This window comes from Nerophis ophidion, linkage group LG06 (assembly GCF_033978795.1).
Source record: "Nerophis ophidion isolate RoL-2023_Sa linkage group LG06, RoL_Noph_v1.0, whole genome shotgun sequence".
Lineage (NCBI taxonomy): Eukaryota > Metazoa > Chordata > Actinopteri > Syngnathiformes > Syngnathidae > Nerophis > Nerophis ophidion.
Window position 1 is genome coordinate 35102551 of NC_084616.1, and position 13430 is coordinate 35115980.

Genomic DNA, 13430 nt, shown 5'->3' on the forward strand with positions numbered 1-13430 from the left:
AGTCTGAAAAATGAAGGGAGGGTGGAGGGTCGATAAGTCCTGTGTCCCCGGATCCACCGAGGACACGCTAGGTGGCGGCGGCGGATGGAACGTCGCTGCCACAACAGTCCAGGCGGGCAAACCCGCAGAGGCCACTTTAGTTGCTGACGAAGACCCGGGCATGTCCTATGGGGAGGACACACGGGGTAGGACCACAGCCGTGGTCGACGTGGAGGTGGACGCGCCCATTGCGGGGGACGCCCGTGGTACGGCCACACCCGTGGCCGGAGTGGAGGTGGACGCGCCTGCTGAGGCGGACGCCCGGGGTCGGCACGACGTGGAGGAGGACTCGGTTTGGCAGCAGCAGACGAAGGCGCGGGGGCTGCAACCGAAGCAGGCACCGATGCTGGTGTGGATGCCGGCAGGGAAGCAGGTGCGGATGCCGGCAGGGAAGCAGGTGCGGATGCCGGCAGGGAAGCAGGTGCGGATGCCGGCAGGGAAGCAGGTGCGGATGCCGGCAGGGAAGCAGGTGCAGAGGCCGGCAGCGGATCAGGTGCAGAGGCCGGCAGCGGGTCAGGTGCAGAGGCCGGCAGCGGGTCAGGTGCAGAGGCCGGCAGCGGGTCAGGTGCAGAGGCCGGCAGCGGGTCAGGTGCAGAGGCCGGCAGCGGGTCAGGTGCAGAGGCCGGCAGCGGGTCAGGTGCAGAGGCCGGCAGCGGGTCAGGTGCAGAGGCCGGCAGCGGATCAGGTGCAGAGGCCGGCAGCGGATCAGGTGCAGAGGCCGGCAGCGGATCAGGTGCAGAGGCCGGCAGGGAAGCAGGTGCGGATGCCGGCAGGGAAGCAGGTGCGGATGCCGGCAGGGAAGCAGGTGCGGATGCCGGCAGGGAAGCAGGTGCGGATGCCGGCAGGGAAGCAGGTGCGGATGCCGGCAGGGAAGCAGGTGCGGAGGCCGGCAGCGGATCAGGTGCAGAGGCCGGCAGCGGGTCAGGTGCAGAGGCCGGCAGCGGGTCAGGTGCAGAGGCCGGCAGCGGGTCAGGTGCAGAGGCCGGCAGCGGGTCAGGTGCAGAGGCCGGCAGCGGGTCAGGTGCAGAGGCCGGCAGCGGGTCAGGTGCAGAGGCCGGCAGCGGATCAGGTGCAGAGGCCGGCAGCGGATCAGGTGCAGAGGCCGGCAGCGGATCAGGTGCAGAGGCCGGCAGTGGAGCAGGAGTCGGCTTCAGCCGAGGAGCAGGAGTCGGCTTCAGCCGAGGAGCAGGAGTCGGCTTCAGCCGAGGAGCAGGCACAGGGGCCTGCCGAGGAGAACTAGGGGACTGGTTGTGAGCAGGACTAGGACTATGATGAGTGATAAGACGAACACTAGGACTCGGGCAAGGACTTGAGAGAGGACCAGGACTTACAATCACACTAGTGCTTTGAGAAGGGCTTGGGCAACGACCAGGACTTACAGTCATACCAGGGCTTGGGCAAGAACTAGGACAAACTGTCAAACTAGGGCTTGGGCAAGGACTGGGACTAACAATCAAACTGGTGCTCGGGCAAGGACTAGGACAAAGACTAGGACTTACAGTAACACTGGGGCTCGGACAAGAACTTGGGTAAGGACTAGGGTTCGGACTAAGACCACGAGGGGAATCAGTACTAATATTACAAAGGCAAGAAACAAGACTCGGGACCGGACTCGAAACAGGACTCGGACTACGGATCAGTCTACGAGTGGAACTAGGACTACGACGACTACGAGAAAGACTAGGACTACAACTAGAATCAGAACGGAAACTCGGACCAGGACTTGGACTACGACTCAGTCTACAAGTCGGTCTACGAGTAGGACTAGAGCATGGGCTACGAAGAAGGCTGGGACTCGAACTCTGAGAGAGATTGTGACTAAAACTAGAACTAGGGCACGGACGGAACACAGGTGGAGGAGGTCTAAGAGGGCGTGACTTGACCGGGGAGAACACCGGTGGAGGAGGTCTAGGAGGCCGTAGTGGCTTAACAGGGGTAAACACCGGTGGAGGAGGTCTAGGAGGCCGTACTGGCTTAACAGGTTTAACAGGGGTAAACACCGGTGGTGGAGGTCTAGGAGGCTTAGTAGTAATACTGGCCCTCCCCTCAAGACCCGGATTCCAGATGGGGCCCAGTTGGACAGAGGCTGACCGTAAGGGCGGGCGGTGGGAGGTTTGGAGGAGGGCAGTCTCCTCCCCTCTAAAATGTTCAAAATCCTCACTAAATGAGGTGGAAAAAGGAACGGATTCAGGCGGAGAACGAGACTTGAGAGGGGGGGAAGCAGGTATGGGGGGTGAAGACTGACTAGAGTCATAGTAGTGGCGGAAAATGTCCTGGTAATAATTAATTATATTATTAAAGTCATTGTTGGGGGTGTGACTGGGCTTGGATGTGCTACAATTATCCTTGAAAATTTTCTTATATAAAATTAGGTCCTTGGGTGGAATGGGAGAAAGTTCATCTTCAAAAAACTCCTCGTCACTAAGGTCAAAAAAATGTGCAGAGGAATCCACTAAGGTGTTAACGGTGACGTCATAGGGGGGCGTGAACGGAGTGACGTCACTGTGAGTGACAGGGAAGGCGGAAGATGGTGGGATGCTAATGGGAATAACAACATGGTGACTGGGAACGGGAGAAGTGAACAAAGTACCAACCCGTAGAGAAGAGTCCTGGGTTGGAGAGGAGGAGTACTTGGTCGGGTATGCTGCTTGTTGGGAACGGTGTCCTGGAGGATCCAGCGCGAGGTGACGCGTTTCTGCTCGCCAGTTTCTGTTACGTTTGCGCGGCATCGTGGATGCGCGGGGAGTGTCGCCTCTCGATGCGCAGGATCACAGCAGGCAGGAATGAAGGTATGAACAGCCTTTTAATGTGAAGTTACAAAAGAACACTGGTACAAAAGAGCAAATCAAAGGCGTGTCTGAGCACAGAAAACTAAATGCTAATATACACAGAAGACAGAGTTCGAAGTCCATAAAGCGCGAGCCAAGCGCGCGGAGGCAAGCTACATTTAGCAAGCAGAAAAATAAACAGAGGCTACTCACGTAACGGTTGCAGGTGCAAACAAACTGGCGAGAGCGAACTTAGGTAGCAGAGGGGCTTAAATACAGAAAACATAATTACAAACCGGTGTGTGAATGAGCCATGCAGGAGGAGCAAATAAGTTGTCATGGTGATGAATAAGGAAGTGCGCTAACAAACGGGATCGGTAGAGTCCAAAACATGATCAAAACATAGTAGGACAATACAAAAAAGACAAACATGCTAGAGATGTGTGATCCGGAAGCCGGATCACAACAGACATTAATTTATCACAACTAGACTGTTCAGCTTGTCTAGGACAGGGGTGTCCGAAGTGCGGGCCGCAGCCCATTCTAAAAATATTACTATATATACTAATTATAAACATCTAAAACATGGAATAAAAGGGCAAACAGTTGTAACGTAACACGACAAAGTTAAAATATTCATGTGTTTTCTGTAAATAATATTTGTTTCAAACTGACAAATATGAACATTGTTCTCTATGCAGTCCTCAGTGGATGAAAGTTTGGACATCTCTGGAAATAGGAAGACGCTTCACCTCTGATTCATGCTGGCACCGTCAGTTTTTGATTGATTGATTGAAACTTTTATTAGTAGATTGCACAGTACAGTACATATTCCGTACAATTGACCACTAAATGGTAACACCCGAATAAGTTTTTCAACTTGTTTAAGTCCAGGTCCACGTTCCATGCCAGACTTAGAACTAACATGAAGTGGAATGTCTTCTAGAACAACCTGCACACTCCAGTTTCCACTGATTCAATGCTCTGAGAATACATTGACAATATTCACACAGGAAAGAGTGTTGTAGTGCGCGTACATGCACTTAGGTTGCTTTCTGTGGAAATCTAGACGCAGACAATGATAAAAAGCATAATATTTCTCAGTTTAGGTTGTTTATATCATCAGCACTAATGGCGTCCCAGTCCGATATTTATAGCAGATATCAGCATAACGAGTATCGGATTACTGTATATTGGCTTGCGTCTAAACTTTCCCACATACGTCTCAGATACAAGCAGTCCTGCAGCGCATTTACTTGTGCAAAGTTGGACAGCCAATTAACATCTAAATATTCATCAACAATCACACACAGTTGGTCTTTTCATGTATTTTTCAAGTCATTTACAAAAACATAAATATTTTGGCCTCTGACTCTGAGGGAGACAATCGATAGAAAATGGATGGATGAATAGTTAGGCTGTAAATTACTAGGATCTATCAGCTACACAACAGCTAAGCGCACAGTAGCATACATGCTAGACATACGTAAAAACTGACCTTAATTGAACAACATTGCAGTCCAAAACACATTTGTCATATAAACAAGGATCAAATAATAATAGTTACAGATACAAAGCCTCCAAGGCAAGAAATCATCCAGTAACAAACGTGTCCGCATCAGTCAATTTACCGCGTCGCCGTCTCAATTAAATGGATTATTTGGCCGCTCGTTGTGGCCAAATAATCCACTAAATAAGAATAAAAAAATACCACTCCACTTCAATTTTAAAACTGACATAGATATATTCCAGAAATAAATGCATTTTTGATTGATTGATTGAGACTTTTATTAGTAGATTGCACAGTATAGTACATATTTTGTACAATTGACCACTAAATGGTAATACCCGAATACATTTTTCAATTTATTCAAGTCGGGGTCCACGTTAATCAATTCATGGTTAGTGTTTCTAATACCTACCATTGTTCTCTGTTTGAGTAATGTTATTTGAACAACCTTTTTCTAACATGCCAATCTACAACATAGTCAAAAGTATGTATGATTAATGGTGATAATAAATAGGGTTAATATCAATTACAGCCAATACTCAAGACCCCGATATCGGTATCATATCGGAAGTAAAAAAAAAGTTGTTTTACAAAATGCTTTGTAAAACATGCCAGCAGATACAGTATACTACGGATATCCTCAGTTTCATTAGTGATATAGTAAAAATCTTACAAACGATTAGTTGCTTTAAGTCTCACCCGTGCCCTCACAAAGAAATTTTTGTTGATGGCGGCCGTATTTTTTAACCAATTTTACTCAAATATTCTTGTCCCTTGTCCAACAAAATGACCGTAGTGATTGGTCTAAAAACCCACAGGATACAACGAGGGTCTAGAAGAATGCAATAAAGGGGATGTTTGCAACTTTTATGAGGCTACTAAATAATAATAAAATAAAAAAAATACCACTCCACTTCAATTTAAGAACGGCATTTGTTATATTCCAGAAATAAATATGTTTTTGATTGACTGATTGAGACTTTTATTAGTAGATTGCACAGTACAGTACTTATTTTGTACAATTGACCACTAAATGGTAATACCCGAATACATTTTTCAACTTATTCAAGTCGGGGTCCACGTTAATCAATTCATGGTTAGTGTTTCTAATACCTACTATTGTTCTCTGTTTGAGTAATGTTACTTGAACAACCTTTTTCTAACATGCCACTCTACAACATAGTCAAAAGTATGTATGATTAATGGTGATAATGAATAGGATTAATATCATCCATCCATCCATCCATTTTCTACCGCTTATTCCCTTTTTTGGGGCCGCGGGGGGGCGCTGGCGCCTATCTCAGCTACAATCGGGCGGAAGGCGGGGTACACCCTGGACAAGTCGCCACCTCATCGCAGGGCCAACACAGATAGACATACAACAGTCACACTCACATTCCCACACTAGGGCCAATTTAGTGTTGCCAATCAACCTATCCCCAGGTGCATGTCTTTGGAAGTGGGAGGAAGCCGGAGTACCCGGAGGGAACCCACGCATTCACGAGGAGAACATGCAAACTCCACACAGAAAGATCCCGAGCCTGGATTTGAACCCAGGACTGCAGGAACTTCGTATTGTGAGGCAGACGCACTAACCCCTCTGCCACCGTGAAGCCCGGATTAATATCAATAGCAACCAATACTCAAGACACAAATATCGGTATCATATCGGAAGTAAAAAAAAAGTTGTAGCGGACCACCACTATTTGACGTCATGCATCCATGTGAAATTAATGTATAACATCCCCTATGTTGTGTGTTCAAAATGCTTTGTAAAACATGCCAGCAAATTTCATTAGTGATATAGTCAAAATCTTACAAACGATTAGTTGCTTTAAGTCTCACCCGTGCCCTCACAAAGACGTTTTTGTTGATGGCGGCGGTGTTTCTTAACCAATTTTACTCAAATATTCTTGTCCCTTGTCCAACAAAATGACCGTAGTGATTGGTCTAAAAACCCACAGGATACAACGGGGGTCCAGAAGAATGCAATAAAGGAGGTGTTTGCAACTTTTTTGAGGCTACCGAGAGGGTGCAAACTTTCCAAAGTGATGTGATCATTGTTTCCAGCCTTAGATCAGTGTTCTGTAGATGCAATGAATCTAAGTAATGCAGAAATGTAATTGAAGTTGTCTCACATGAATACAATTAATACCCTGAACGACACTAAATATTTTTCTTAAATGTTGTCATTTAACATATACGTTTCACACTACTAACAATCAAATATATGATTTATTGTGCTTATTTAATCATGAAACCATAACCCAATCATATTTACACATTAGCTAGTTTAACTGTTTGTAGTGTGAAATATCAAATGACAAAATGTGTACAAAACTGATAAAATATGCATAAAATTGCACAGTGTGTATAATAAACAACGAAATACACAATGTATTCTTTTACATGTGGGTCTCAGAAAACACATAGCTCTCCAAGTACCACCATTATGACCAACTATTAAAATGCAAGATCGTAGTAGGCCTAAGTATTCATTAAAAACTACGCAGAGATTTTATTTGACAAACATGTTAATATTTTAGCCGCTGTAACATTACCCTCAGTTTTAACAGTAACACTGCGTTTTAGTATAGGAAACTAAAACGCTGTTGAAGTGATTCTTTCACTAGATGGAGCCTGCGAAACACGACAGAAAGTTTGAGAATCACTGTACTATCAGAATAACAGCGTGACAGCAAATTGTTAGTCGTTTCTCTGCGACTGCTTTTGTGTACGTGCACACGCTGTAAGTGAACACAAAACAAATTCCTTTAGCCCAGGGGTCTCCAAACTACAGCCCGCCAGCGTCCAAAACCCAGCCCGCAGGAAGTAAAAAAGTTAAAATTATTTTAATTATTTTTAAAAAATTAATATTTAAAAAATTCTGTCCTTTCTAATCCATTTTCTACCATTTGTTACTCTCGGTGTCTCCTAGCCGCTCAGGCAAATCATATTGTCTAAAAATGCATTTTCCCAACGACAACGTGACATCAGTAGCGGAAAGTGCGCGCTCTTTCAGTCAATTAGTGTGCAAGAATTATATATATATATATATATATATATATATATATATTTATTTATTTATATATATATATATATATATTTCTTAATACATACATATACACATATATGTACACATGTACATTAAAATATGTATATACTATATATACATATATATATATATATATATATATATATATATATATATATATATATACAGTATATATATATATATATATATATATATATATATATATATATATATATATATATATATATATATATATATATATATACACGCACATGTATACACAGCCCGGCCCCCAGCCAAATTCTTTTAACCCAATGTGGCCCCCGGGTAAAAAAGCTTGGGGACACCTGCTTTAGCCAAAACAATTTTCATTTACTCTAATTAGTAACTATACTGTTATACTGATGTACTGGTAGGAATATTTATTGAAGAAAAGGTAAAATGGCAATGCCACACGAAAAGCGCAGAATGAAGATGGTGAAAGATTGGGCCGACATGCCACATCGCCTCTCTCTCTCAACAAAATGGCTACCTACAGGATGTGGCGGACAGTTTCTGAAAAACAGGATGTGCCAAAATAAAAGCCTCAACTTCAAAATAAATTTAACCAACTAAGTCCCTAATCTGTTACAATATAGTAACTTTGTATAAAAAAATATGTGAACATGTTGTGTTGAATCACTATACATATATAACATAACCAGCTCGTGTGTTTTTGTTATGTTTTTGGTTTACAAACATGGATTGATTGATTGATTAATTGAAACTTTTATTAGTAGATTACACAGTTCAGTACATATTCCGCACAATTGACCACTAAATGGTAACACCCAAATAAGTTTTTCAACTTATTTAAGTCGGGGCCCACGTTATCAATTCAAGGTAAAAAAGGAGAGTTCCCTGACCGGCAATCGAACCCGGGCCGCAGCGGTGAGAGCACCGAATCCTAACCACTAGATCACCAGGGAACTTTAAGCAGGTTGCAAACAGTTCCTTTAAGCAGTGTAAACAAATTCAAGTCAATCCGATTTATGTGTTTAAACTTTGGGTTTTGATAAAAGCGCCACCATTTGGTGTTTTTGTCCAACAAAAGTAAATGATTGACTAATGTTCAAATGGAGTAAAAGAGTAAGAGACTAATATTTCACACAATGCTGTACATGCGAAGCGACACATTCTTAAATTGTTTTGACAATTCACAACTGTTTGAAACACATATCTGACCCCTACATAACCTCCAATCAAATACAGCACCGATCCTCAAACTGTGGTACGGGTACTTTTTGTACGTGTGCTCTATGTAGTAGTAAGCCAAAGAATCACCTTATTCAAAATTCCAATTTAACAGTTTTATTTATCTATATTAAAACAAAGTTGTACTGTTTAAACCAGAGGTGTCAAAGTCGTTTTTACACATCGCAGTTATGTTTGGCCCCAGAGGGCCGCTTTTAACACACATTTTTTTAATGCATTTCATAAAAACATTTTAAAAACTAAAATGTCGAAAAAATAGTTGCAATAAATTCACCTCAAAATGTAGTGTATATTACTCTAAATGAAAAAAAAAAGTAATGCTGTTTTCTGGTAAAAAAAAAAAATGCGGCTCAGTTGCCAGAATTTTACTGTAAAAATTACATTTGTTTTTTGACTGTAAATTTAAAAAAATGCAAATTTACAGTAAAATTTTGGTATTTAAGCTGCCGGGTTGCTCGTTTTTTTTTTTTTTTTTACCGCAATCAACACCTGTTGATTTTTTCCGTGTATTACTGTTCATGCCAAAACAACACCACAGTTTATTACAGTAAAAAAAAGTAGTTTTTTTTTTTCATTCAGAAAAAAATGCTGTAAATTTCATAATTTCACCATTCTATTGCTACTTTTAAATTGCACAATTTGATGGATAACTTGCTTTAAAATCATTATTATTATTATTAATTTCTAATTGAAATTGGTTTGAATGTTTGATAAGATTTTTTGCATAATTAGACCAGTGTTTTTCAACCACTGTGCTCACCAGTGTGCCGTGAGATACAGTCTGGTGTGCCGTGGGAGATGATGTAGTTTCATCTATTTGGGTTAAAAATAATTTTTGCAAACCAGTAATTATAGTCTACAAATTATACATTGTTGTTGAGTGTCGGTGCTGTCGAGAGCTTGGCAGATTAACTGTGTAATACTCTTCCATATATAAGTAGGTGGCAGCCGGTAGCTAATTGTTTTGTAGATGTCGTAAACAGCGGGAGGCAAAATGCAGGTAAAAAGGTATCTAATGCTTAAACCAAAAAAAAACAAAAGGTGAGTGCCCCTAAGAAAAGGTATTGACACTTAGGGAAGGCTATACAGAACAAAACTAAAATTGAACTGGCTACAAAGTAAACAAACACAGAATGCTGGACAACAGCAAAGACTTACTGTGGAGCAAAGACGGCGTCCACAATGTACATCCGAACATGACATGACAATCAACAATGTCCCCACAAAGAAGGATAAAAACAACTGAAATATTCTTTATTGCTAAAACAAAGTACATGCGTGAAAAATCGCTCAAAGGAAGACATGAAACTGCGACAGGAAAATACCATAAAAAGACACCAAAATAGAGTGCAAGACAAGAACAGCAAAAAACTCCAAATAAGTCACTGCGTGATGTGACAGGTCGTGACAGTACACCTACTTTGAGACAAAAACTATAGAGATGCATGCTTGGTTATGGTTTCAAGTCATATCCAACAATTACGACAATTACTTTTTACTGTCAACTGAGTTTCGTTTTTTTAATGATTTTTGCTGATGGTGTGCCTCCGGATTTTTTCCAACGCAAAAAATGTGACTCGGCTCAAAAAAGGTTGAAAAACACTGAATTAGACAATATTTAAATTGACATAATTTAAGATTACATGGAGTACATGTATTTTATTTCTCCCTAAATAGAAATAAATAATACATTTAGTAAGAAAAGTTACATTACTTTATTGATGCATATTAGTTCAGGCTTTCTAGGGCCAAATTGTCACAACATGGCTTGGACGCGGATTGTTTCTGCGACGCAGATGAGAATCAGCACGAGTGAGGCGTGGACATGAGTACATGATATTTATTAAATAAACAAACAAACTACAAAAAGGCAAACCAAGGTCGCGCTCTGTGGCGGATAATAATCTATACTAAACTTAAAACCAAACAGCACAATGGCATGACTATATACAAATAAACAAAAGATACTATCTATGGCATAAACAACAAAACGAACAGCAAGGCATGAAGTGGATTATCGAGGTCGTGAAGGAGGTGCAGCATGGGTAGGGTGCGTGCGAGTGTGAAGATCCCAGAATGAAGACAGGAAAAAGAGTGACTTAAGTAGCTATGATAATTTGTGAAAACAGGTGTGAGGCTGAGGACAGGGACGTGACATGACAGGTGAAAACTAATGAGTTGGCATGGAGACGAAAACAAACCAGGAAGTGCCAAGACAGAACTTAAATGTCCATCCCATCCATCCATTTTCTACCGCTTATTCCCTTGTGGGGTCGCGGGGGGCGCTGGCGCCTATCTCAGCTACAATCGGGCGGAAGGCGGGGTACACCCTGGACAAGTCGCCACCTCATCGCAGGGCAACTTAAATGTCCAAAAAACTAAACATAACCTGACCAAAACCAAAACATAAACTTACAGGCGTGACACAAATAAAATGAAGTCGCGGGGCCACATTTGGCCCTCGGGCCTTGAGTTTGACATGTGTGGTTTAAACTGTGTGTAATGTTACAATATACTTGCTCAATAAATCTGCCTTCTTTTTAATGAATGCGTAGGTCTACTATGATGCTGTATTTTAATGTTGCTCACTATGGCGGTACGTGGAGAGCCAAGGGATTTCTGAGTTAGTACTAGGTGAAAAAGTATGTTTTTAATGAATATGTAGGTCTACTACTATACTGTATTTTAATGTTGGTCTTTCTGTTGCAACTTGGAGAGCCAAGTGTTTTCTGAGGTGGTACTTGGTGAAAAAAAAAAATGACAACCACTGAAATACAGCATTTACTTTATACATTTAAATTGTCCGATTAGACGTGCAAGATGGAATTTACGGTTAAAACCCATCCTATTACTGTTTTAATGCGCTGGCAGGAGAGCTCAAGAATATGAATGTAATATTAATGTAAATACAACATGAGGGCAGCTTCGCTGTGAACTTCTTCAGGGTCTTAATCGCACAACAGTGACAAGCAAGCGGCGCTCGGAGAGAATATGTTTTGCACAAAGGTGTGTATGTGTTGAGATTTTTTTTTTTTTTTTTTTGGTGCTTAATCCCCTAACTCTTTTTCCCTCAATGATCTAGAACAGCAGAAATGCACTTGCAGGGATGAGACAAGAGGGGAAAGACATTTGAAGGCAAATACTTTTAACCTTTAAGAGACTACACGCAGGAGCCTTGTAGTGATGGGATGGCTTATATTCTTAGGGGAGAAAGCGAAGATGCACTTAAAGCGCCGTCCTCTGGTTTTTCCCTTCAGGTGATGAAAGTGAAAGTGGGTGGATGGATGACGACCTAATCCCGGTCTACCACTAGAAGCAGTGGCTCCCATGGCCTTATTCACTGTGGACTGGTTTAACTGTCTTTGAAGACACATTACATGAACACAAGTATCGGGACACCTGGCCACTACACCTACAGGAAATGAACATCAAATTGGCGCTCATTTTGTTGTGTCCGTCCGCAGACTTTCCACCAGATGTTGCAGTGTTGTCCAGGTGAGGTTTGACCAGAAAGGGTCACCATTTCCATTCTAGTTCATCCCAAAGTTGTTTGATGGGATGGAGATCAGTGCTCTTTAGGAATGGGTACCTTTCAAAATTCTACAGTACCTGGGAATCAATGCTGTTATTTAAGGGTGCCAATTTTTGGTACTTTTGTGTGTGTTGATAAATGTTATTGTTTAATTAAAATGTTTTGAATGTAACATTTAAAAAATTAGCTGGTATAATACATTTATTACATCTTGTTTTCTTAATACACAGTATTATAAAATGGACTTTGCATGCATGTGGTTACGATTCCAAGACGTTAGATGGCAATAGTGCAGGCTGTTCAACTGGTGGCCCGTGGACAAAGTCCAGCCCAGGACTGACAAACCTTGTTTGCAGCCAATTCCTAAAACCACTAGAGTGCTTCTGGTATAATTTCACCTATTAAGATTAAAAATATTTTTTTCAAACCAGTAATTATAATCAGAAAATAATGTGCCGTTGCTTAGTGTCGGTGCTGTCTACAGCTCGGCAGAGTAACCATGTAATACTATACCATATCAGTAGGTGGCAGCTGGTAGCTAATTGCTTTCTAGATGTCGGAAACATGGTTTGTCGTGATCACAATATGCAGACGACAGCGGGAGGCAGTGTGCAGGTAAAAAGGTATCTAATGCGTAAACCAAAAATAAACAAAAGTTGAGTGCCCCTAAGAAAAGGCATTGAAGCTTAGGCATGGTTATGCAAAACAAAACTAAAACTGAACTGGCTTCAATTTAAACAAAAACAGAATGCTGGACAACAGCAAAGACTTACAGCGTTTGGAGCAGAGACGGCGTCCACAAAGTACATCCGTACATGACAATCAACAATGTCCCCACAAAGAATGACAGCTTCCGCACAACTTAAATAGTCTTGATTGCAAAGCAGGTGCGGGGAATAGCATTCAAAGAAGACATGTAGCTGCTACAGGAAAATACCAACAAAACAGGAAAAGCCACCAAAATGGGAGCGCAAGACAAAACACTACACACAGGAAAACACCAAAACATTAAAAATAAGTCACGGCGTGATGTGACAGGTGGTGACAGTACACCTACTTTGAGACAAGAGCTACAGTGATGCATGGTTGGTTATGGTTTGAATTAATATCCAACAATTGCGAGAACTACTTTTTACTGTCAATATCGGTTGCTGAGTTTCAATAATTTTTTGTTTTCTGCTTGTGGTGTGCCTCTGGATTTTTTCAATGAAAAAAGTGTGCCTTGGCTCAGAAAAGGTTGAAAAACACTGGTATAGAAGACCTTGGACAAGGGTAAAAACATTGGCTGATCCT

General features: G+C 42.0%; 1 protein-coding gene and 1 non-coding gene across 2 annotated transcripts in view; one reads left to right on the top strand and one right to left on the bottom strand.

The window, feature by feature from the left end:
• The first annotated feature begins 10 nt into the window (after positions 1-10).
• Positions 11-13430, top strand: part of LOC133554569 (uncharacterized) — a 28356-nt gene continuing 14936 nt past the window's right edge. The window contains exon 1 of the mRNA XM_061903493.1: positions 11-508. Within this exon, the coding sequence (XP_061759477.1) occupies positions 11-508 (498 nt within the window). The remainder of the gene's footprint in view (positions 509-13430) is intronic.
• Positions 8248-8319, bottom strand: trnae-cuc (transfer RNA glutamic acid (anticodon CUC)). The gene has a single exon. It is a non-coding gene; the product is annotated as a tRNA-Glu (tRNA).